Source organism: Poromitra crassiceps (assembly GCF_964638095.1).
Source record: "Poromitra crassiceps genome assembly, chromosome: 1".
NCBI classification, from domain to species: domain Eukaryota; kingdom Metazoa; phylum Chordata; class Actinopteri; order Beryciformes; family Melamphaidae; genus Poromitra; species Poromitra crassiceps.
This window is the reverse complement of record NC_139623.1, coordinates 72,101,578-72,124,318: the sequence shown is the minus strand read 5'-3', so window position 1 is coordinate 72,124,318 and position 22,741 is coordinate 72,101,578. Positions and strand designations below refer to the sequence as shown.

Genomic DNA, 22,741 nt, shown 5'->3' with positions numbered 1-22,741 from the left:
TTCATTGCTTTGTTTGAACAGACGAGGGACGTTACAGACACGGAGGATGAAAATGGTGAAATTACTCAAATTAGCGTAGAGGATGGCCCCTCAATTTACAAATCGATCACAAAAAAATATTGTTAAAATATCGTATCGTTATCGTGAACCCAATATTGTTTATCGTATCGTATCGTGAACTGAGTGTATCCTGACACCCCTACTTCTTTATAATTACATTAACTTCCTCAATTAAAATACAGGGATCCAATGATGCTGAAAGCCCCCAGAGTTACCAAAAGTGTAGCAAATAATGTTCTTACTCAAATGGAAACTAATGATCATGATTTGTTATTCGTGATATTCGTGTTGTGATCACAATATTTAGCAGGACAGTCCGGTCAGGATGATGTTGCAGTCCTGCTCCTAGGTGAACCCGCCATTGCCTTGGATGAAAAGCAGAACTTATGTCAATAAGGGTGTGCCATCTTCTCCAGAAAAAGAAATTGTTACTTAATGTGGAACGCAGGCAGGTTGTCACAATAGTAGGATTTCTATCTTTGATACCATACCCAGGAAAATATTGATACTCAAGTCGATACCGTTTTCGATACCGGGGGGGGGGGGGTACTAATTAGTGCATAAAGTTGCTAAAGCATAGTGTGAACTACAGCGCTGTTTGTGTGAGTGTGTTCATCGTCTGGCAACCAGCTTGCAGGTGCTGAGCGTGTGTTGGAGATGGAAATTATATGAATTTAATGAAAATAAAATTGTCAAAAATATTGGGGGCTATTTTTGCCCCTGGATCATGCTTTTTAGGGGCATTCTGAGATTTCTTGGGGGCATTTTTGCCCTTTGCCCCATGGCTAAATTCCGACACTGCACTTCTCCATAATCTAGGCCCAATAAAACTCATTGAAAACTTTGCACTTAGCGTACTCAGCAGATTAGCCCTGCTCTAAGTCATCAGCCTATCAGAACACAGCAGATTACCCCTGCTCTAAGTTATCAGCCTACCAGAACACTTTGAGCTTGAGGCAACAGATACCCACCAATGATAGGGAGGTAAAAATCAGTAGTATGTTAGATTTTTTTCATTAAGAGAAAGCCCTGTTGCTGGTGTTGATACTGATTCAAATGAGTTTTGTATTCATTTAAAATGTTACAACCTTACAGGGATGTTGTGTTAGATGTGTTTTGTAATGATAACGCCTGGGCTGTGTGTCGGCGTCGTGTGGGGATCTTCTGTCTCTAATTAGGGGTGGGAATCACCAGATGCCCATTGCCCACGATACGATACTAAAACGATACTTGAGTCACGATACGATAGTATTGCGATATCGCCGATATTGCGATATATTGAATATTGCGATATATTGAATATTGTGATATTTCGATATATTGTCTAACTCCTTTTCCTACCTTTTCCTTGACCTCACCGGAAGTAAAACATGCAGTGTTTTTTTGTTTTGTTTTGTTTTTGCCCCACACGTAGGCTACATTATTAAGCTTCTCTGGACTCAATACGCCACTGCAGGCGCGGACTGCAACATCAGGCGCTTCGGGCAGATATCTGGTGGCCTGGCATAGCATGGCCTGCAAAAAAAAAAAAAAAAATCAAATATCGATACAATATCGTACTTTACTTTACTTTACTTTATTTCATTTAGCAGACGCTTTTGTCCAAAGCGACTTACAGCATATTACAACATAGCATAAAAATACAGCAATAAAATACAACAGTAAACAACAATAAACCAAAAAATGGGAGCATAAAATACACAAAACATCGTCAGGCAAAATATCGCGATACTATGGTGTATCGATTTTTTCCCCCACCCCCTATCTCTAATGTTGTATCCATAGTAACTGAGGGTCCTTTAGATTTAGTTTGAGTGGTGAACCTGTGCTGTCTGTGTAATAACTCACTCATATTCTTTAGTGTGTGTGTGTGTGTGTGTGTGTGTGTGTGTGTGTGTGTGTGTGTGTGTGTGTGTGTGTGTGTGTGTGTGTGTGTGTGTGTGTGTGTGTGTGTCCGCCCGCCCGCCTGTGTGTGCAGTCAGCACTAGGACAGCATGGGAACAATTCCTGACCTGCAGTATGAATGTTTTATGTTTGTCATGTTGTGTGAGTGTAATGCCGTCCGCTCAGCTTAGTGGCTCCTTGAGAACCGGCCACTCCCATTCAGCAGACTGTCCTGCCGTCATCACCCAGGGGTGAGAGCACGCTGAATGCTGGAACAGTCCAATCAGAGGGCAGACGGAGGGGTGAAGGCACGCTGAATGCTGGAACAGTCCAATCAGAGGGCAGACGGAGGGGTGAAGGCACGCTGAATGCTGGAACAGTCCAATCAGAGGGCAGACAGAGGGGTGAAGGCACGCTGAATGCTGGAACAGTCCACTCAGAGGGCAGACAGAGGGGTGAAGGCACGCTGAATGCTGGAACAGTCCAATCAGAGGGCAGACGGAGGGGTGTTCTCTGCAGTGAAGGAGCACATTGCAGACACATTTTCTGTGGTCACATCTCCCTCCACGCTGTCTGCTTCCACGATGATGTCACTCTGTGTGTGTGTGTGTGTGCGTGTGTGTGTGTGTGTGTGTGTGGTGTTTCAAAAATGAGATATTCACCATCTGAAAAAAGTCCCACACACTCTTCACAGAGTGATTGGTACATGTCAAACAAATGATGGTCCTTCATGAAGGCCAGAAGGAAACTTAAGTCTCCTGGGTGACAAAAGAACAGTTAAGCAGAGTGGACTCTATTTCATGTTGATTGAGGAACTTCAGGTAATGACACTTCCACAGTGGATGTATAACATTATGAAATTAAACCCCTTCATAGACATTTTGTGTCTTCTGTCTGCGTTTTACATTTGCGCACGTGGGCTAACCACAGGAAATATTCAGTTCCAATATTTCTGTTGTGATTTACAGCGAAACGACGACAGATAGTCACATTCCTAACCATTGCTTTCCTGTTTGTTCTTTTGTCTCCTCTCCCCTTACATCCACCCACCACATCCTCCGTTCTTCTGTCTTCCCTTTCGTTATCCCGTCTTTTTCCTTCGGGCTTTGGCCCAACTCCTCCATATTCCTCTCTCTCCCTGCCCTGCCACAGAGGAGGAGCAGCGCAAAGAGAAGGAGCTCCTCACCAGGGAAGCGGAGTCGAGACGCGTGGCGGTTGTGACCTCGTCGACCCAGCCAATCAGAGCCAACAACCACGTCGTCACCTGGGGGGATGACGCTCGCTGTCAACAGCCGCACCCCTCCCCAGCACCTCCTCCTCCGCCCCCCCCCTCACTCCCACCTCCTCAAGTCCCCATCGCTGTCATCCCCATGGTTCCGGTTGTCACGGCGACGCCCTCGCTCGTGCCCCTCCCCCTCCTCGCGACGCCAATTGTGGCGGCGGCGGCACTCAACGGCTCCCCGCCGGGCCAGGCCGCTTCCTCCCCTCCACTCCTGCTGTGCGCCCCCCACATCAAGTTAGAGGCCAGTCCGCAGCAGATTGGTGGAACGCCCAGCCAATCACAGCCTCAGGTTCACATTCCATACACGACCTCCATTAGCACTACTGGCTCTCTGGTTCCCAGCATGCATTGGTCCCTCAGCATTCTCCGCCCACATCTCAGCCGCGGCCCAACGGCGTGACCGCGGAGGACATGAGGGGGATGGATGGGAAGAGACGACCTGGAGGGTCAGTGTGTGTGTGTGTGTGTGTGTGTTACAGGTGTGCCGTATCGTTATCGATATATCGTTACAATTCATATTCATATCGTCAAAAATATATATTGTGATATATATATTGTGATATCGTGATAATGGCAATATTCTGACCTGATGTAATGACGTCACACCATTAGAGGAGTTAATTCTAAAAAGGGGAGTGACTTCAGTAGTGTGGAAGTGGTTTGGTTATAAAACAAACCTAGCCTGGGTAAACCCCGCCTCCACGTGACCTCTAGCCTGGGTAAACTCAGCCTCCACGTGACCTCTAGCCTGGGTAAACCCAGCCTCCACGTGACCTCTAGCCTGGGTAAACTCAGCCTCCACGTGACCTCTAGCCTGGGTAAACCCAGCCTCCACGTGACCTCTAGCCTGGGTAAACCCAGCCTCCACGTGACCTCTAGCCTGGGTAAACTCAGCCTCCACGTGACCTCTATGTGCTATCAGTCACCAAGACCCAAACCTACGCTACAGGCATAACCTGTGACGTCACTTTGAAGGCTGGGTTTACCCAGGCTACAACAACCCACGCTCATATTTGAAATAATATTTGAATGCAAACTGTTACGTTTATTCGAATCTGGGAACCCGGAGTCTATTTTGATTTGAAAAATAGACTCTGGGAGAGCCCTACCGTGAAAAGGAAGTGACGGTGGCAGGAGAGGCGCGCTGGGAAGCCGGGAAAAACGGTAGGGCTGTCCCAGAGTCTATTATTCAAATAAAATGTGTTTATTCTGACATGGAAAACTAACAAACTAACATTTATTTTGTTGCAATTGTATGTTGTTGAAATTAATAATACAATATTTTCAGAATTTTTTCATGTCTTCAAGAGTACCGTTATCGCAGAAATACCCTGATATCATTTTAGGGCCACGTCATCCACCGTGTGTGTGTGTGTGTGTGTGTGTGTGTGTGTGTGTGTGTGTGTGTGTGTGTGTGTGTGTGTGTGTGTGTGTGTGTGTGTGTGTGTGTGTGTGTGTGTGTGTGTGTGTGTGTGTGTGTGTGTGTGTGTGTGTGTGTGTGTGTGTGTGTGTGTGTGTGTGTGTGTGTCCGCCCGCCCCCCTGTGTGTGCAGTCAGCACTAGGACAGCATGGGAACAATTCCTGACCTGCAGTATGAATGTTTTATGTTTGTCATGTTGTCAATTCCGCGCGTGCATGTGTGTTTTGTATCTGATCATTTATTTTCTGTATTTTCAGAGCGGGGACCAGAGAGGTGCACAACAAACTGGAGAAGAACAGGTTGGTCACAATTTGTGAACTTTGTGAAATCGTTGCTGTCGGGTCAAAACCTCGCATCTCCATAATGTCAACTTTTCAGGAAGAAAAACTGGCTTGTTTTGGCTTGACCACCACGTATATTTCTAGGTTTATCCAGTGGGGGGGGTTTGAGAGGGTTTTATAAGCCCACGGGTCACAGAATTTTCTCAACCCACGGAGAACCATGCAATCCTTCAAGTGAAGTGAAAACATGAAAGTCACCAACATTGGAGTTACGAGGTTTTCACAGCGATATGATCATGGATAGCCTCTCATGCAAATTCTTAATCATGAATCTTTTCCAAGGCACCAATTAGCCACTAAGAAGCTTATCCACGCTGACATAAAGTGTGCCTCTTCTCTTATCTCTGCCTCTCGGCCCTTCAGGCGAGCACATTTGAAAGAGTGTTTTGAGCTGCTGAAGAAGAATGTTCCAAACGTTGATGAAAAGAAAACCTCCAACCTGAGCGTTCTCCGCAGCGCCTTGCGTTACATACAGGTAGAGTCCCCAAACTTTCTCTCCGCTTTCCCTGATCTGACTCTTCTCTGCCTGACCTGACCACCAGGTGTCCACTCACAGTATTAGCCTTTTACAATATTGTTAAAGCAGCTACGAGCAAGATTTTCGATGGTTATTAAACAGTATAATTACAATATTGATGCATCACATCTTACCTATAATAGTAGCTGAGACAAAAGCCGTGTGAATCGGAGATTGCTCTCTTGATGATTATAGAGTCTGTGTCTGTCTACTAACCTCGCGTCACCAGGCTCTCTCTCTATCTGTCTACCGGCGGGCCGGATAAACCCGGAAGTGAAACGAAACGGTTTACGGCAGCTGCCTGCCTTCCGCCGTTTCGCTCTGCCTAGCAACAGACCATAAACAAGGAACACGCCATGCAGGGGCTTGCTACTCTCGCAAACATCTCTCGTTATATTCTAACAGGTTTTTTGGAAGTTATTTTGTGGTTATGGCCGAAGTGGCTGCTGCAAACCGTTTCATTTCACTTCCTGATCTGCCCCGGCCACAGACAGACTAACACTGGCCGATTCACTCGGGTTCAAGTGAGACTACTCTGCGTTGGTCTCGTCTACTATTAGAGGTAAGATGTGATGCATCGATATTAAATTTAGACTGTTTAATAACAATCGAAAATCTTGCTCGTAGCTGCTTTAAGTCCAACACACCATGTTAGGATGTACTAGGTCCTGTTTTCATCTTTCTCTGGCCTCTCATTGATGAGTTCTGCAACCAGCAATCATGCTATGTTGTTGAGCATAAAGAAATTGCTGGCTAGTCTCTTTTGAACATTTCAATCCTAAATCAAGAAGTGTGTTTACGAGTATTTGTTTTGGAAGAACCTTTCTTGAGAACATTTATTTATTTATTTATTTATTTATTTATTTATTTATTTATTTATTTATTTATTTATTTATTTATTTATTTATTTATTTATTTATTTATTTATTTATTTATGTGCATTCCATTTAAACTTGGAGCGAAGGATTTCATGGTTGAGTGACGTCATGCCTGAGTTGTCGACGTTCCATTTAAACAGTCGGGAAACCAGCCAGGGTTAGCTCTAGACAGGCTAGCCATTAGCAATAACAGTTGACAACGCATTTGGTGGTATTTTGCGCATACAAACACTGCAGCAACATGTCCACACAGATAGAAGTTAGACAGTGCTGTGTGTACAGCTGATTTAATGAGACACAAAAAAAGACAGAAGTGCTAATAAACAGTATTTACTACGATTTTAACTACTGTTGATGCGCGGAGCAGCCATCTTGGATTTTTGAGGTCGGAGCTGCTGAGGCTCCTCTGAGTTCGGCAGAGAAAATCGGAGCACAGGTCAAGAGCTCATGACCTTTGAACTGTCACATTCCCCTTTCCCAGTTTAAATGGAACGGCCCATTAGCTCTTATTCTGTGGAAATGTTGTGCAACACCATCCTTTCACGTAGCTGACTAATAGACCCATTTCACAGCAACTGTTTTGAGGTGGTAAAGCAGGTGTAACCAATACCATTAATGATGGTTCAATTCCATTTAGGGCCCTTCTTAATGTTATTGGTTACACCTGCTTTACCACCTCAAAACAGTTGTTGTGAAAAGGGCCTATCCACCTTATTTTTGAATGCCCCACTGTAAAAAATAATTGTGCGTACAAGGTCCGGTTTAACGTGACTATTGCTGCAGCTTGCCATTTCCTAATGTATTCTACTTGATTTGAAAAGATGGCTGCCTACACTCAGTCTCTTGTACCCTGGCTGAATTGAACATAACTTGGTCAATAAGTATGTAACATACAAAATAAAACAACCCGTAATATCTTAATTTTATGTAGAATGCAGAGGACATGTAACTGTTTAGTTAAACTTGCATCCCAGGAATATTGTGCTCTTAAGATGACGTTAGTGGCTCGAGTCTGTTTCGTCCTGAAACCCACACGCTTTGCGGTGGTGGTTTTAGCGTAACCTATGTGCGATTCGGGGCGTAAAGTATGTGCGTTTTAGCGTAACTTATGTGGGATTCGAGACGTAACCTATGTGGGGTTTGGCGTAACCTATGTGCGATTCGAAATAACGTATCCGAGATAGAAAACGTTATGAATATAGCCACGTTATAAACAACAAACTAACGCCGGTGATCCGTATGGAAACAGTGTTACTCGAAATGGTTAATATTGGCCACAGCAGGCGATTACCCATGAATGCACTGCGCTCTTAAAGGGATATTTATCGACGAGATTTTTGCCAAGCTGGACCTGATTAGTGATTTGCTCCGTTCGCCCAGACGGGTGTCAAGCTGTCAGCAACAAGGCTGGGAGGATGACACCGGAAGAAGCACCCATCAGCAGATCAGGCAAAAATGGCCGCCAAAAATAAGGTGGATAGGGAGTACCAGCATTACCAAGAACTAAAGCAACTAAAAAAGGATAAAGGGTGAACTCTTTGCAGAGATAGAAAAAGTGGGTAGTCAAGGTAAGTAGAGGTGGGAGTAATATTGCAGATAGGGAGCAGTGGTGTGTGGGTTGTATAGCCAAAGGGCCTGTGTCCACCTAGCATCTTTTTCCGACTGTTAAACGCTGGGAGCGCTGATCCCAGCGCACAATATACAAGGAAGCAGTCTGAAACTAACGTTAGTGCGGTAGTAGTGCGGTAGTAGCTTGATAGCTGACAGCTAGCAAGCTAACAACACAGGTAGGCTACGTTATTAAAAGCAGTAAGCACAACACTCACCAGAAATATTAAGTGTCTAGCCAATCTGCTCGCACAATTGAGCCTTTCTGTCTCTGTTGCAATAGTTTCTCCATGCTTAGTTGCCAGAAAAGGAGCACCTGACACGTAAATGGTAAATGGTAAATGGCCTGCATTTATATAGCGCTTTTATCCAAAGCGCTTTACAATCAGTAGGTAGTCTACATTCACCCATTCATACACCGCAGGGTGCCTACACACCATCGGGAGCAATTTGGGGTTCAGTATCTTGCCCAAGGACACTTAGACATGCAGACTGGAGGAGGCGGGAATCGAACCACCGACCTCTTTGATCCAAAGCGATTAGTGGACAACCCGCTCTACCTCCTGAGCTAGAGCCGCCCGTCCACACGTCTTGACGTCTTTCTGAAAAGTTAAATTATTTTCAGCTGGAAGCGCTGGGAGTCGGGCACACAAAACGCTGGAGAGCTCTGAAAATAGACGCTGGGCGCAGCGCAGCGCACTTTCTCTAGACGTCCGTGTGCGCCCGCATACGCTCTCCCCCCATTGGAAACAACTGAAAAAACACGCTGGACCTGATGAAAAGATGCTAGGTGGACACAGGCCCTAAAGAGGTCACATTTCAGTCTACAGAGGTGGATGAGCGAGGAACTCTGATGGAAATGAACGGTAGCCTGGAGGTAGATGGGAGTGGTCCCTGTTTGAAGCTGCAGGATTTTAAATTGCATGGCTCACGCTGTGAGGAGTCATTGGCAGGAGTTAGATTAGACTGTGAGGAGTCAGTAGCAGGAGTTATATTAGACTGTGAGCTGTGAGGAGTCAGTGGCAGGAGTTATATTAGACTGTGAGGAGTCAGTAGCAGGAGTTATATTAGACTGTGAGGAGTCAGTAGCAGGAGTTATATTAGACTGTGAGGAGTCAGTGGCAGGAGTTATATTAGACTGTGAGGAGTCAGTAGCAGGAGTTATATTAGACTGTGAGGAGTCAGTAGCAGGAGTTATATTAGACTGTGAGGAGTCAGTAGCAGGAGTTATATTAGACTGTGAGGAGTCAGTAGCAGGAGTTATATTAGACTGTGAGCTGTGAGGAGTCAGTAGCAGGAGTTATATTAGACTGTGAGGAGTCAGTGGCAGGAGTTATATTAGACTGTGAGGAGTCAGTGGCAGGAGTTATATTAGACTGTGAGGAGTCAGTAGCAGGAGTTATATTAGACTGAGCTGTGAGGAGTCAGTGGCAGGAGTTATATTAGACTGTGAGGAGTCAGTAGCAGGAGTTATATTAGACTGTGAGCTGTGAGGAGTCAGTAGCAGGAGTTATATTAGACTGTGAGGAGTCAGTGGCAGGAGTTATATTAGAAGACTGTGAGGAGTCAGTGGCAGGAGTTATATTAGACTGTGAGCTGTGAGGAGTCAGTAGCAGGAGTTATATTAGACTGTGAGGAGTCAGTAGCAGGAGTTATATTAGACTGAGCTGTGAGGAGTCAGTGCCAGGAGTTATATTAGACTGTGAGGAGTCAGTAGCAGGAGTTATATTAGACTGAGCTGTGAGGAGTCAGTGGCAGGAGTTATATTAGACTGTGAGGAGTCAGTAGCAGGAGTTATATTAGACTGTGAGGCAGACATGGGACCAAGTCACTTCGGTCCAAGTCTCAAGTAAGTCCCAAGTCATTTGGTCCAAGTCTCAAGCAAGTCCCAAGTCATTTTGTTTTGGGCAAGTCAAGTCAAGTCAAGTCACAGGTTTTGTCAAGTCAAGTCAAGTCGAGTCCTTAGTTAAGGCAAGTCAAGTCCCAAGTCAAGTCACTTTTTTTCCCCACGCCCAAATACTGCAGTCTTACCTTTCTTTATAAAGAAAAAAGACATGGTATTAATACCTGTCTAATAGTGGTGATATTATTGGCCAATTTACAGTATCTAACCCATTCAAAAAGTATGACGAATTTAATTTGTGTTCTAATCATTGATATTCAGTGAAATAAATGTAATCAAACAAAAGTCAAATAACTTTATAAACGCTTATTTATTTCTGAACTGCTTCTCAGTAAAAAATCTGCCACGTCAGTTTCAAACAGTGAATTAGTGACAGGCTGACATACTACAATGTAATCAAACAAAAACAAATAGCTTAAACTTAGAGCAGGGATGTCAGAGATACGGCCCGCCGCGGGAAGGTTTCATCCGGCCCGCGAGATGTTTTGGAATATTTTTTTTTTTTTTTTTTTTTTTTTTTTTATTATTATTAAATTCGCACCCCATTATCATGAACTACGTGTGGCTAATAAGCAAGCTAAGAGTTCATTCATAAGTTAATTAACCTGCACTACAAGGAAGTATGTCAGTAGGTCATCAGGTGTAAACAAAGTCGCCATGATGCCACGCTGGAATTGAATCGCGCATTCGGCTACCTACAAAAAAACAAAGGAATCAACAAGATGCTGTCGAAAAAGAGAAAGGTTGACACGGAATGCAGGCAGTTTCAAGCAGGCCCGGTTCTACGGGGGTGCAAAAGCATGCATTGCACCCTTATTTTAATTGTCTGCATGCTCAGTTGAAAAGTAATTTTTTTTTTTTTTATAAATGCTACAGCTGCACACTTACTGTTTAAACTTGAATTATAGTTGTTGTTTTTCTTTGTTCTTTGATGTGATTTTATGGCTTTTTGGCACCTATATGTAACCTTTTAAGGTTGAGATAATTGTATTATCATTATATGGTCCAAATATTTCAGTAAAGCACTTGAAACACTTGAAATATTCTTGCTTGGGTGGTATCATTCTACTTGAAATGATGGTCAAATGCATTATTTTTAGTAAAATAACATGTCAAATTTTATTTTGATGCCGGGCATCTGCACCCCTTCCTATCTAGGATGCACCCCTAGTCATCTTGTTCTGGAACCGGCCCTGGTTTCAAGAGAAATGGAAAGAGCAGTATTTATTTTGTGAAGTAAATGGGTAAATGAGTTGAATTGATTTTAGTAAAAAAAAAAAATCCGGCCCTCATGAGGTCTCAGTTGAACAAATCCGGCCCTCAACCTAATATGAGTCCGACACCCCTGACTTAGAGTATTTACCTCTTCTCAATCAAAACATATTAATATAAACAAGGCTGGAAACCTAGCATAATATACTGTATATGCCAGTGCAGAAAAGCATTGTTGACACACACACACACACACGCACACACGCACACACACACACACTCAGCTGACAACATGTTCCTCTCCCCCCTCCAATCCAGGGCTGACACATACATTTGCATAATGTCCCATGATGCATTGTGGTTGACAAGGAAGCAACTAAATGAAGCTAAATAAGTGGTAGATAGTAATATTGATTTTTACCAATTTTTTTACCACAAGTTGTAATATTTCAATGTTGGCCAAAATAAAAATAAAAAAATGTACTATATGAATTAACACCCTAAGTCTAAAGCACATTTTTAGGGGGGGTATATATACATCTCACAACTAGAACGAATTGTAGGATGATTGGGAACTTTGGAGACCGTGTTGCGCAAGCTTGTGCATAATATTTTAAGATCTCTTGGCGTGCTCGCAGTCTACAGATCGAACTGATAGTCTCTACAAGCCTGCGCTGGCCCACCGCTGGCCAAAAGTATTTAATAAATATTTCCTCTCAATCACTATTAACACATTGACTGCCAGCCGTTTTTTTTTTGCTGTAGGTAGCTTTTGCCAAGCCGTTTTTTGAGGATTCTGGCTCATTTTACAAGAGCCGAGGATTCTTTTCTGCTTGGAGTTTGTCAACACAAAGTTCACAAAAGTACTAATAGAATGTGTGCTTTCTCTGTCTAAAAGAGTTAGTTTGTAGAGTTAGTAGTTATGTAGATATTAGCCGTTGAGTACAGCATGGTTTTAGCGTCTGAGAGTGAAAGCTGAGATAATCGCAGTTTTGTGAAATTCAATCAAACAGGCAGAACAGTCACTTTAACCATTTATTTTTGGCATCAGTGAGAGATCAGACATCCAAACAATATAGTTCCGAACGCCCTCTCCTTCAACTCCTCCCTCCGTGGGCGTGTCTAGTGGCTTTCAGCCTGCGTTTGTCACAAGCGAGTGCTCTGCTGCTGCTGCTGCTGCTGCTGCGAGTTTGAGCAGCCTCCCTCCCTGGCAGCGAGTTTGAGCAGCCTCCCTCCCTGGCAGGGAGTGTGGATAGGGCTCACTCGTCTCTTGGGTTTGAGAGCCCCGATGAAGCCCCGTGCGACTCTAGGCTTTATGCTGCCCACCCAGTCCATTTCTGGAACCCCCCACCGCAGCAGCGCGAAAGCGTCCCCGCCTACAGTATGAGAATGAGGCTCGTTCGTTTCTGACTGTAAAATCGCCAAGCCATTTCCTTGAGAATGGAGGAAGCAGCCGCGGGAGGCGGCTGCTTTTGGTTGACTTTCTCTCTGTCGGGAGAGGACCGTCGCCACCTAGCTGGTCGGTAAAATAGATTATACACATTCAATACTTCCAATATCTCCATAGGAGACGCGGGGGGCATTGATCCACGTAGCACCGTCAAAAATTTTATTTTTATTTTTTGACGACTCAACTCGTCGTTGGCAGTGAACGGTTGGATTCTGTTTGACGACTCAACTCGTTGTTGGCAGTGAACGTGTTAAACAGTGAAACACTGACAGCCAGACTACAACATCAAACGTTGTTAGATTCCGCCCCTGTCCCTTCTGCCTGTTTGAAGAATATTGCAGCTGTGTGCAATCCAGTGAGATGATTGATTGACGGCCAGTCATCCAATCACGACAATGCTATAAGGAGGAGCATGACTGGTTGACAATTGTCATTGGATGACTCAGTCATGATCCTCCTTATGGGATTGTGGTGATTGGATGACTGGCTGTCTGTCAAGCTCCTCTCTCCATCTCCTCCTAATGCCGTTCCAGCTTGCACTCACCATGCACTGACTGACGCATACCGGACAGACAGAGAAACTTGGACAATAACTGTTACGTTATGATTTCATTATTTAAACAGACAAACACAAACAAGTCATCCAAGTCATCACCTCTCAAGTCAAGTCAAGTCTCGAGTCTTTAACTTCCAAGTCCAAGTAAGTCTCAAGTCATTTATGTTTTTGTCAAGTCAAGTCACAAGTCATCAAAACAGGGACTCGAGTCGACTCGAGTCCAAGTCACCAAGTCTCAAGTGCCCATCTCTGCTGTGAGGAGTCAGTAGCAGGAGTTATATTAGACTGTGAGCTGTGAGGAGTCAGTGGCAGGAGTTATATTAGACTGTGAGGAGTCAGTGGCAGGAGTTATATTAGACTGAGGAGTCAGTAGCAGGAGTTATATTAGACTGTGAGCTGTGAGGAGTCAGTGGCAGGAGTTATATTAGACTGAGGAGTCAGTAGCAGGAGTTATATTAGACTGTGAGGAGTCAGTAGCAGGAGTTATATTAGACTGAGCTGTGAGGAGTCAGTGGCAGGAGTTATATTAGACTGTGAGGAGTCAGTAGCAGGAGTTATATTAGACTGAGGAGTCAGTAGCAGGAGTTATATTAGACTGAGCTGTGAGGAGTCAGTAGCAGGAGTTATATTAGACTGTGAGGAGTCAGTAGCAGGAGTTATATTAGACTGTGAGCTGTGAGGAGTCAGTGGCAGGAGTTATATTAGACTGTGAGGAGTCAGTAGCAGGAGTTATATTAGACTGTGAGGAGTCAGTAGCAGGAGTTATATTAGACTGTGAGCTGTGAGGAGTCAGTGGCAGGAGTTATATTAGACTGTGAGGAGTCAGTAGCAGGAGTTATATTAGACTGAGCTGTGAGGAGTCAGTGGCAGGAGTTATATTAGACTGTGAGCTGTGAGGAGTCAGTAGCAGGAGTTATATTAGACTGAGCTGTGAGGAGTCAGTGGCAGGAGTTATATTAGACTGTGAGCTGTGAGGAGTCAGTGGCAGGAGTTATATTAGACTGTGAGCTGTGAGGAGTCAGTGGCAGGAGTTATATTAGACTGTGAGGAGTCAGTGGCAGGAGTTAGATTAGAGTGTGAGCTGTGAGGAGTCAGTGGCAGGAGTTATATTAGGCTCTGAGCTGTGAGGAGTCAGTAGCAGGAGTTATATTAGACTGTGAGGAGTCAGTGGCAGGAGTTATATTAGACTCTGAGCAGTGAGGAGTCAGTGGCAGGAGTTATATTAGACTGTGAGCTGTGAGGAGTCAGTAGCAGGAGTTATATTAGACTGAGCTGTGAGGAGTCAGTAGCAGGAGTTATATTAGACTGAGCTGTGAGGAGTCAGTGGCAGGAGTTATATTAGACTGTGAGCTGTGAGGAGTCAGTAGCAGGAGTTATATTAGACTGAGCTGTGAGGAGTCAGTAGCAGGAGTTATATTAGACTGAGCTGTGAGGAGTCAGTAGCAGGAGTTATATTAGACTGAGCTGTGAGGAGTCAGTGGCAGGAGTTATATTAGACTGTGAGGAGTCAGTAGCAGGAGTTATATTAGACTGTGAGGAGTCAGTAACAGGAGTTATATTAGACTGTGAGGAGTCAGTAGCAGGAGTTATATTAGACTGAGGAGTCAGTGGCAGGAGTTATATTAGACTGAGGAGTCAGTGGCAGGAGTTATATTAGACTGAGGAGTCATTGGCAGGAGTTATATTAGACTGTGAGCTGTGAGGAGTCAGTGGCAGGAGTTATATTAGACTGAGGAGTCAGTGGCAGGAGTTATATTAGACTATGAGGAGTCAGTAGCAGGAGTTATATTAGACTGAGCTGTGAGGAGTCAGTGGCAGGAGTTATATTAGACTGAGCTGTGAGGAGTCAGTGGCAGGAGTTATATTAGACTGTGAGGAGTCAGTAGCAGGAGTTATATTAGACGGAGCTGTGAGGAGTCAGTAGCAGGAGTTATATTAGACTGAGCTGTGAGGAGTCAGTGGCAGGAGTTATATTAGACTCTGAGCTGTGAGGAGTCAGTAGCAGGAGTTATATTAGACTGTGAGCTGTGAGGAGTCAGTAGCAGGAGTTATATTAGACTGTGAGGAGTCAGTGGCAGGAGTTATATTAGACTGTGAGGAGTCAGTGGCAGGAGTTATATTAGACTGTGAGGAGTCAGTAGCAGGAGTTATATTAGACTGTGAGCTGTGAGGAGTCAGTGGCAGGAGTTATATTAGACTGTGAGGAGTCAGTAGCAGGAGTTATATTAGACTGTGAGCTGTGAGGAGTCAGTAGCAGGAGTTATATTAGACTGTGAGGAGTCAGTGACAGGAGTTATATTAGACTGTGAGGAGTCAGTGGCAGGAGTTATATTAGACTGTGAGGAGTCAGTGGCAGGAGTTATATTAGACTGTGAGGAGTCAGTGGCAGGAGTTATATTAGACTGTGAGGAGTCAGTAGCAGGAGTTATATTAGACTGTGAGGAGTCAGTAGCAGGAGTTATATTAGGCTGTGAGGAGTCAGTGGCAGGAGTTATATTAGGCTGTGAGGAGTCAGTGGCCGGAGTTATATTAGGCTGTGAGGAGTCAGTGGCAGGAGTTATATTAGGCTGTGAGGAGTCAGTGGCAGGAGTTATATTAGGCTGTGAGGAGTCAGTGGCAGGAGTTATATTAGACTGTGAGGAGTCAGTAGCAGGAGTTATATTAGACTGTGAGGAGTCAGTAGCAGGAGTTATATTAGACTGAGCTGTGAGGAGTCAGTAGCAGGAGTTATATTAGACTATGAGCTGTGAGGAGTCAGTGGCAGGAGTTATATTAGACTATGAGGAGTCAGTAGCAGGAGTTATATTAGACTGTGAGCTGTGAGGAGTCAGTCGCAGGAGTTATATTAGACTATGAGGAGTCAGTAGCAGGAGTTATATTAGACTGTGATCTGTGAGGAGTCAGTCGCAGGAGTTATATTAGACTGTGAGCTGTGAGGAGTCAGTGGCAGAAGTTATATTAGGCTCTGAGCTGTGAGGAGTCAGTGGCAGGAGTTATATTAGACTGAGCTGTGAGGAGTCAGTCGCAGGAGTTATATTAGACTATGAGGAGTCAGTAGCAGGAGTTATATTAGACTGTGAGCTGTGAGGAGTCAGTGGCAGGCGTTATATTAGACTGAGCTGTGAGGAGTCAGTAGCAGAAGTTATATTAGGCTCTGAGCTGTGAGGAGTCAGTGGCAGGAGTTATATTAGACTCTGAGCTGGGATAAAGGTTGAGGATGGAAACACGTTGGACGTGGACCACAGTGTGCTGTGGTCGTATGATCTTGAGTCGACCTCCAGGTGCTGAACAACATGGTGCTGAGGGAGGAGGTTAGGCCATCATCACAGAATCAAGTCATTAAGGAGAGCAGGAAGTGGAACCAGTATAAATGGAAACGTTACAATGCTGCTCTACAAAGGCAAGCAGCAGGAAGTACTTTCTGTGTTTTGATAGTCAAATGTCAGGATCAGGGCTTTAGAGTCAAGTCAACAGATATGCTCATGAATGCTGTTAAATAATGACATGCATACAGTCCAGTAAGGATATAAATTTTAGGAAACTGTTCTCTTGTAACAATTATTCAGTTATTCAACATACTGGATTCACTCTTTGACATTATCTCAATATTTTGAGCAAACTGAATGTGAACATACATCATCTGGATTAGGGCTGCCCAATACAGTAGTTATTGTTTCAGCATCATCAGCACAAATGTGCGCATGCGCAATAGTCACATGACAGGAAGTGCAATGTCAAGTAAGGCAAATTAACTCAAACACGTCGTCATGCTACAACTCGCACAGTTCTCATTTCCCTGACTATAACATAATGCACAGCCTCTGTGACATTCTAAGCTCTCTTCCTGTTAACTGTGCTAACTTGACTCATTTAGCATCCTGCAACTCACTCTGCTGCTGAGGCAAAAAACCTCCTACTACATTTATTACTCACGTTACAACACCATCTTATTCCTGTATTTTTTCATATCGCAATATATATTGCGGAAACAAAAATATATTGCAATGTAATGTCAGTTTTCTCCAATATCTTGCAGCCCTAACCTGGACAACTATCAAAGGACCACTTAAAAAAAAAATCTAAATTTAAAGATCAGGGGTCCTTGAGGGGGTCCCAGGGGGTCCTCATCAAAAAGTGTAATCATTTATTTTCACTAGAGGTCAAACCATACTGTAAGTAACACACTAGAGGTCAAACCATACTGTAAGTAACACATTGACAGAATGTAGGACTATTTTGGCCTTGAGTTTCATACACTTTCTGTAATAAAACATCTGTGTGCAACAACCCTCCCACTCTCCTGGCCCTGTCCTGCAGGAGCCTGGTGTCGGGGTCGTTAGGCCATTGCACTTTTTCTCCCTCCTTACCACCGATGCACCTTTTGTTCTGTTTGTTTGTTTGTTGAATGTAATTTGTGTAATTTGTCTAGTTAGTTTCCCTTAGCTTTAATTAATAAATTATTGTTTTAACTTTGACTTTTGTGTACGACTCCCCTCATTATGTTACAACCTGGCTCAAGGACGTCACAAATGAGGGGAAGTCATACACCAAAGTCAAATCTTTTGAAATGCGGGACCCTGGCACAAAGTCTGATCAAATGGTCTGATTTGTGTCAATTAGGGGTCCTTGATGTGAAAATGCTGTATAGGTCTGTTGCTCCACCAGCATTGTGCTCAAGGTTTGGCTGATATGGGTTTTTGAAGGCCAGTTTTTGTATCAAAGCTGCCAATAGACTAACTGTGACCATGTTCATTTCATGCCAAAACATTACAAGTACCGTAAATTCCGGACTATAAGCCGCACCTTTTTTCCCGTTTTTTGGGCTTTTTTGGCCCCTGCGGCTTATATAACGGTGCGGCTTATCTATGGATTTTTTCAAAAAAAAAAAAAAAAAAAAAAAAATCTCTCTTTTTTAGCACTCTTTCTAACTATAAATCCTATATAACTATAATAAGTTTTAATTTCCTCTCTTGCCCTCTTTTCACCACACTGTATGACACTGTATGACACTGTGTGCACTGTAAAAAACAACACAGGTGGTGTTGTGTTATGTTGTTTTGTTGAAATGTTAATAAATGGGAGCTTCCTCTACAATCCCCTCTGTGCATGAACCCTTACATATGGTAATTAAACATTAAAACACAAAAAAAAAAAAAAAAAAAAAAAACATTAAAACACCCGCGGCTTATAGTCCGGTGCGGCTTATATAAGAACAAAATAGTCAACTTTGAAGGTGCGGCTTATACACCGGTGCGGCTTATAGTCCGGAATTTACGGTATTCACAGAATTGGCAAAGTGAACAAGTCTATGAAATAACATTTTAAATGAAAAAGAAATGCAAAAAAACACACAAAAAAAACACTGAACATTTGGATTAAACAAAAAATGCAAAGAAAACCCAACATCATATGCCAGTTTTAAAGCTGTGGTCATATTGGCAGTGGATCACATTGACTGACTGATACAGTATCTGAATAATCTGATATTTAAGAATAACCTAATATTGGCAGGCCTAGCTCTGCATACCCAGTCCCAGACTATGTGTAGCTATACAATGCTGCTATCTCATGGCGGTTTTGATTCTTGGTGTCGCTAAAGATTTCAAGGTCATCAAAAAACTTTTAAATATGATTCTTAGGATTGGATTTCACTTTTCTTGCAACCCCAAAGGGTCTCTCAATCAATACCCAACCCAAACTCTGTATCATTCTCCATATCCCCCTTTCTTTTCCTCACACCCTCTCTCTTCCCATTTGCTCTTGTAAGTCTGCCCTTCTCCCTCCCTCCCTCCCTCTCCCTGAGCCATGTGAGACGGGAACACATGGCTAGCATGAGCCTCATGATGTCACCACTGCCCCCGCTCCACTCTGCAGCTCTCGCTGACACACAGAGAGAGAGAGAGAGAGAGAGACACACACACACACACACACACACTGAGAGGTACTGGGAGAGTGCTCAGTGTGTGTGTGTGTGTGTGTGTCTCTCTCTCACTGACACAGATGGAGAGAGAGAGAGACACACACACACTGAGAGGTACTGGGCATGTGCAGCAGGTGGTGCGTTTTCCCGGCAGCAGAGGAGTAGATGCAGACCTGTAGCAGTGGCATCCCTTCTCTCTTATTCTCTTCCATTGACACTCCTCTTCACCTCCCTCTGCATCATCCTTGTCTTCTGTTCATCCCCTTCTCTCTCCCTCTCCCTCTCCCCCTCTCTCATCCTGTTTCCTGACTTGGTAACCATAGCAACAGGCGGCAGGTGGCCAGTGCACTGTAGACAGCCTGTTCCTCCACGTTTGTCTGCACAGGAGTGAGTGTGTGTGTGTGTCCGTGTGGGCTTTGCTCTGTCAGGGAGTGCACTGTGTCATCATGTGACATGTGGACAAAACCAATCACATTGTATATTCTTGGTATTATTTTGTCATTGTTATGGATGATGGAGCATCGATTTTACATACCTTCCTTCCATTCATTGCTAATGGAGATTCCAGTTGTTGTGGCTTTTTTTTCTCCTGCTTTGTCCTAACCTTGTGATGATCATGACGACGACTGCTCCTCCTCACAGTTACATCTTCTATTAAGGCTAAAGATGACACCTGTGTCAGGCCAGATGTAATGTAACACCCAAGCCATTTTCAACTTTTTCTGTTTGAGAGTGAGTGTTGAAAGAGGGAAGGGTAAATGAGACAGAGATGGAGCTGCGGGGGGGGGGGGGGAATGGAGGGGGGGAAGGGAGCCATGGATAGGGGGGTGGGAGGAGACGGAGCGGGGGGATGTAAGCGGAGGGGAGGGGGTTGGGACTGGGAGTGATTTGAACTAGCACCCGACGAGCAAACGCCCAGTCACATCACTCCTTATATGTAATTACCCCTGTGCTTCACCCAATTAGATCGCGCCTTATGTTCTCCCACAAACTGCCGCTCAAGCAAATCCTTGTGGATGAGGTTGCCAAGGAAACGGCTATGGGTGGCAGCTGTTTCCTTGGTGATTTGCTGTGGCACTAGTGGTGGCTGTTTTTTTCAAGACCTTAAAATTGTGTACATGGACGCAGACACATACATATACGTACATATACATACGTACACCCCATATAGACTGTAATATAGACTGTAAAAGAGATGGGCAGAGTGTGCGTGAGTGATGCCACACTCCATATTCACCTTATTCTTTGCCCATACAAGGGCGCTTCTGCATGACGTCATTTCGTAATCGTCTTTTTGGTTTTAAACACGGAAGTAGAGTACGCCTACCGCAGTCATTTAGACTTGCCAAAAAGCTGTTTTCAAGCAAAAAAAAACCCAAACTGTTTTGAAGTTTTAATATTTTTTGGGTGAGAACGTAACATATATGTGAACAGTTTATCAGAATAACGCCTATTGGAAATCTTTAACGAGCAGCGAGGACCGGGAGCGCTGACTGTGCTGACACCGGTCGGACTAGCTATCTGTCAAACCCTACTGTAGTTAGGCTACTGGCAGTGAGAAAACACTGTCGACGTGCTTGTTTTGTAACTAACGTTAAATGCCGACCGGGTACAGCCATCGGCTCCTCGCAGCAGCAACGTTATGAACATGTCACTGAAGTTGGCCGCAGTGTAGCTTAATTCTGAATGTTGCCAAACTTCATTCATTATTATAGTGACGTTTTGTTTTGAAATTGGCCGCCAACTAGCGCTGAACCAGAAGAACAAATACAATTGTGTCTAACGCGGAAGAGAGAAAAAAGGTGGGCGTGGTGAATAAGGTGAATAGACTGTAAAGGAGATGGGCGGAGTGTGTGTGATGTCACCCATTGGTTTGTGGACTCGTGTTTTGAAGCTTCTAGTCTCGTGTTTTGAAGCTTCTAGTCTCGTGTTTTGAAGCTTCTAGTCTCGTGTTTTGAAGCTTCTAGTCTCGTGTTTTGAAGCTTCTAGTCTTATGTTTTGAAGCTTCTAGTCTTATGTTTTGAAGCTTCTAGTCTTATGTTTTGAAGCTTCTAGTCTTATGTTTTGAAGCTTCTAGTCTCATGTTTTGAAGCTTCTAGTCTTATGTTTTGAAGCTTCTAGTCTCATGTTTTGTAGCTTCTAGTCTTGTGTTTTTGAAGCTTCTAGTCTTATGTTTTGAAGCTTCTAGTCTTATGTTTTGAAGCTTCTAGTCTTATGTTTTGAAGCTTCTAGTCTTATGTTTTGAAGCTTCTAGTCTTATGTTTTGAAGCTTCTAGTCTTATGTTTTGAAGCTTCTAGTCTCATGTTTTGAAGCTTCTAGTCTTATGTTTTGAAGCTTCTAGTCTCATGTTTTGTAGCTTCTAGTCTTATGTTTTGAAGCTTCTAGTCTTGTGTTTTTGAAGCTTCTAGTCTTATGTTTTGAAGCTTCTAGTCTTATGTTTTGAAGCTTCTAGTCTTATGTTTTGAAGCTTCTAGTCTTATGTTTTGAAGCTTCTAGTCTCATGTTTTGAAGCTTCTAGTCTTATGTTTTGAAGCTTCTAGTCTTATGTTTTGAAGCTTCTAGTCTTATGTTTTGAAGCTTCTAGTCTCATGTTTTGAAGCATCTAGTCTTATGTTTTGAAGCTTCTAGTCTTATGTTTTGAAGCTTCTAGTCTTATGTTTTGAAGCTTCTAGTCTCATGTTTTGAAGCTTCTAGTCTTATGTTTTGAAGCTTCTAGTCTTATGTTTTGAAGCTTCTAGTCTTATGTTTTGAAGCTTCTAGTCTCATGTTTTGAAGCTTCTAGTCTCATGTTTTGAAGCTTCTAGTCTCATGTTTTGAAGCTTCTAGTCTTATGTTTTGAAGCTTCTAGTCTTATGTTTTGAAGCTTCTAGTCTTATGTTTTGAAGCTTCTAGTCTTATGTTTTGAAGCTTCTAGTCTTATGTTTTGAAGCTTCTAGTCTCATGTTTTGAAGCTTCTAGTCTTATGTTTTGAAGCTTCTAGTCTCATATTTTGAAGCTTCTAGTCTCATGTTTTGAAGCTTCTAGTCTTATGTTTTGAAGCTTCTAGTCTCATGTTTTGAAGCTTCTAGTCTTATGTTTTGCCATGGTGTTTTTCGTGCAGCTCGCACAAGATGACCTCTTGGTGTGAGCTGTGCCATCACTTTACAGCTGACGTGTCAATCGTGCCCAAATCATAGTCTGCTTATCATCTAGTCTGCTTATCATCCATTTGACGGCTGAGTTGTATAAAAATTCACCCAGTGTGCAGTTGTCATGAAAGGTGAAATTAGCTATAGAGACAGTCGGCATGTCTGGGAACGCCCACAAAATGTTAAACGGCTGGCACGCGAGTGGGGTAAAACCGCCGATATATCTCATGGGCTGACTCACCAAAAGACGGTGCTGCGGCTCTAAACTACAGGTTTGGGGGTGTCTGCCTGGGCTGGGCTATCAGCTAAATTCTAACTTTGCTGAATGGATAGAACGGGGGTTTTTACCCCACCCTGACCCCGCCCCCAGCCAGGCTGAGCCAGCTAAACCAGCGTCTATGACGAGACGTGGCCTCAACCTATACTGACCAAAACCATTTTTTTGAACCAGGCTGTAAACATGTTTACTTAACGTTGTAAAGATGGGCATTTCAACATGGAGGTGAATGGGGATTAACTCACTCTTGCAGCCAGCCTCAAGTGGCCATTTGAGGAAGTGCAGTTTTTTTTTTATTACTCCT

The 22,741-nt window shown here is 43.7% G+C and overlaps 1 protein-coding gene across 1 annotated transcript in view; it reads left to right on the top strand.

Moving 5' to 3' along the window:
- LOC310783271 (max-binding protein MNT-like) overlaps window positions 1-22,741 on the top strand; it is a 54,077-nt gene that overhangs the window by 5,548 nt on the left and 25,788 nt on the right. The window contains 4 exon segments of the mRNA XM_083644091.1: window positions 3,097-3,560; window positions 3,563-3,672; window positions 4,904-4,945; window positions 5,351-5,462. Coding sequence (XP_083500217.1) covers window positions 3,097-3,560; window positions 3,563-3,672; window positions 4,904-4,945; window positions 5,351-5,462 — 728 coding nt within the window.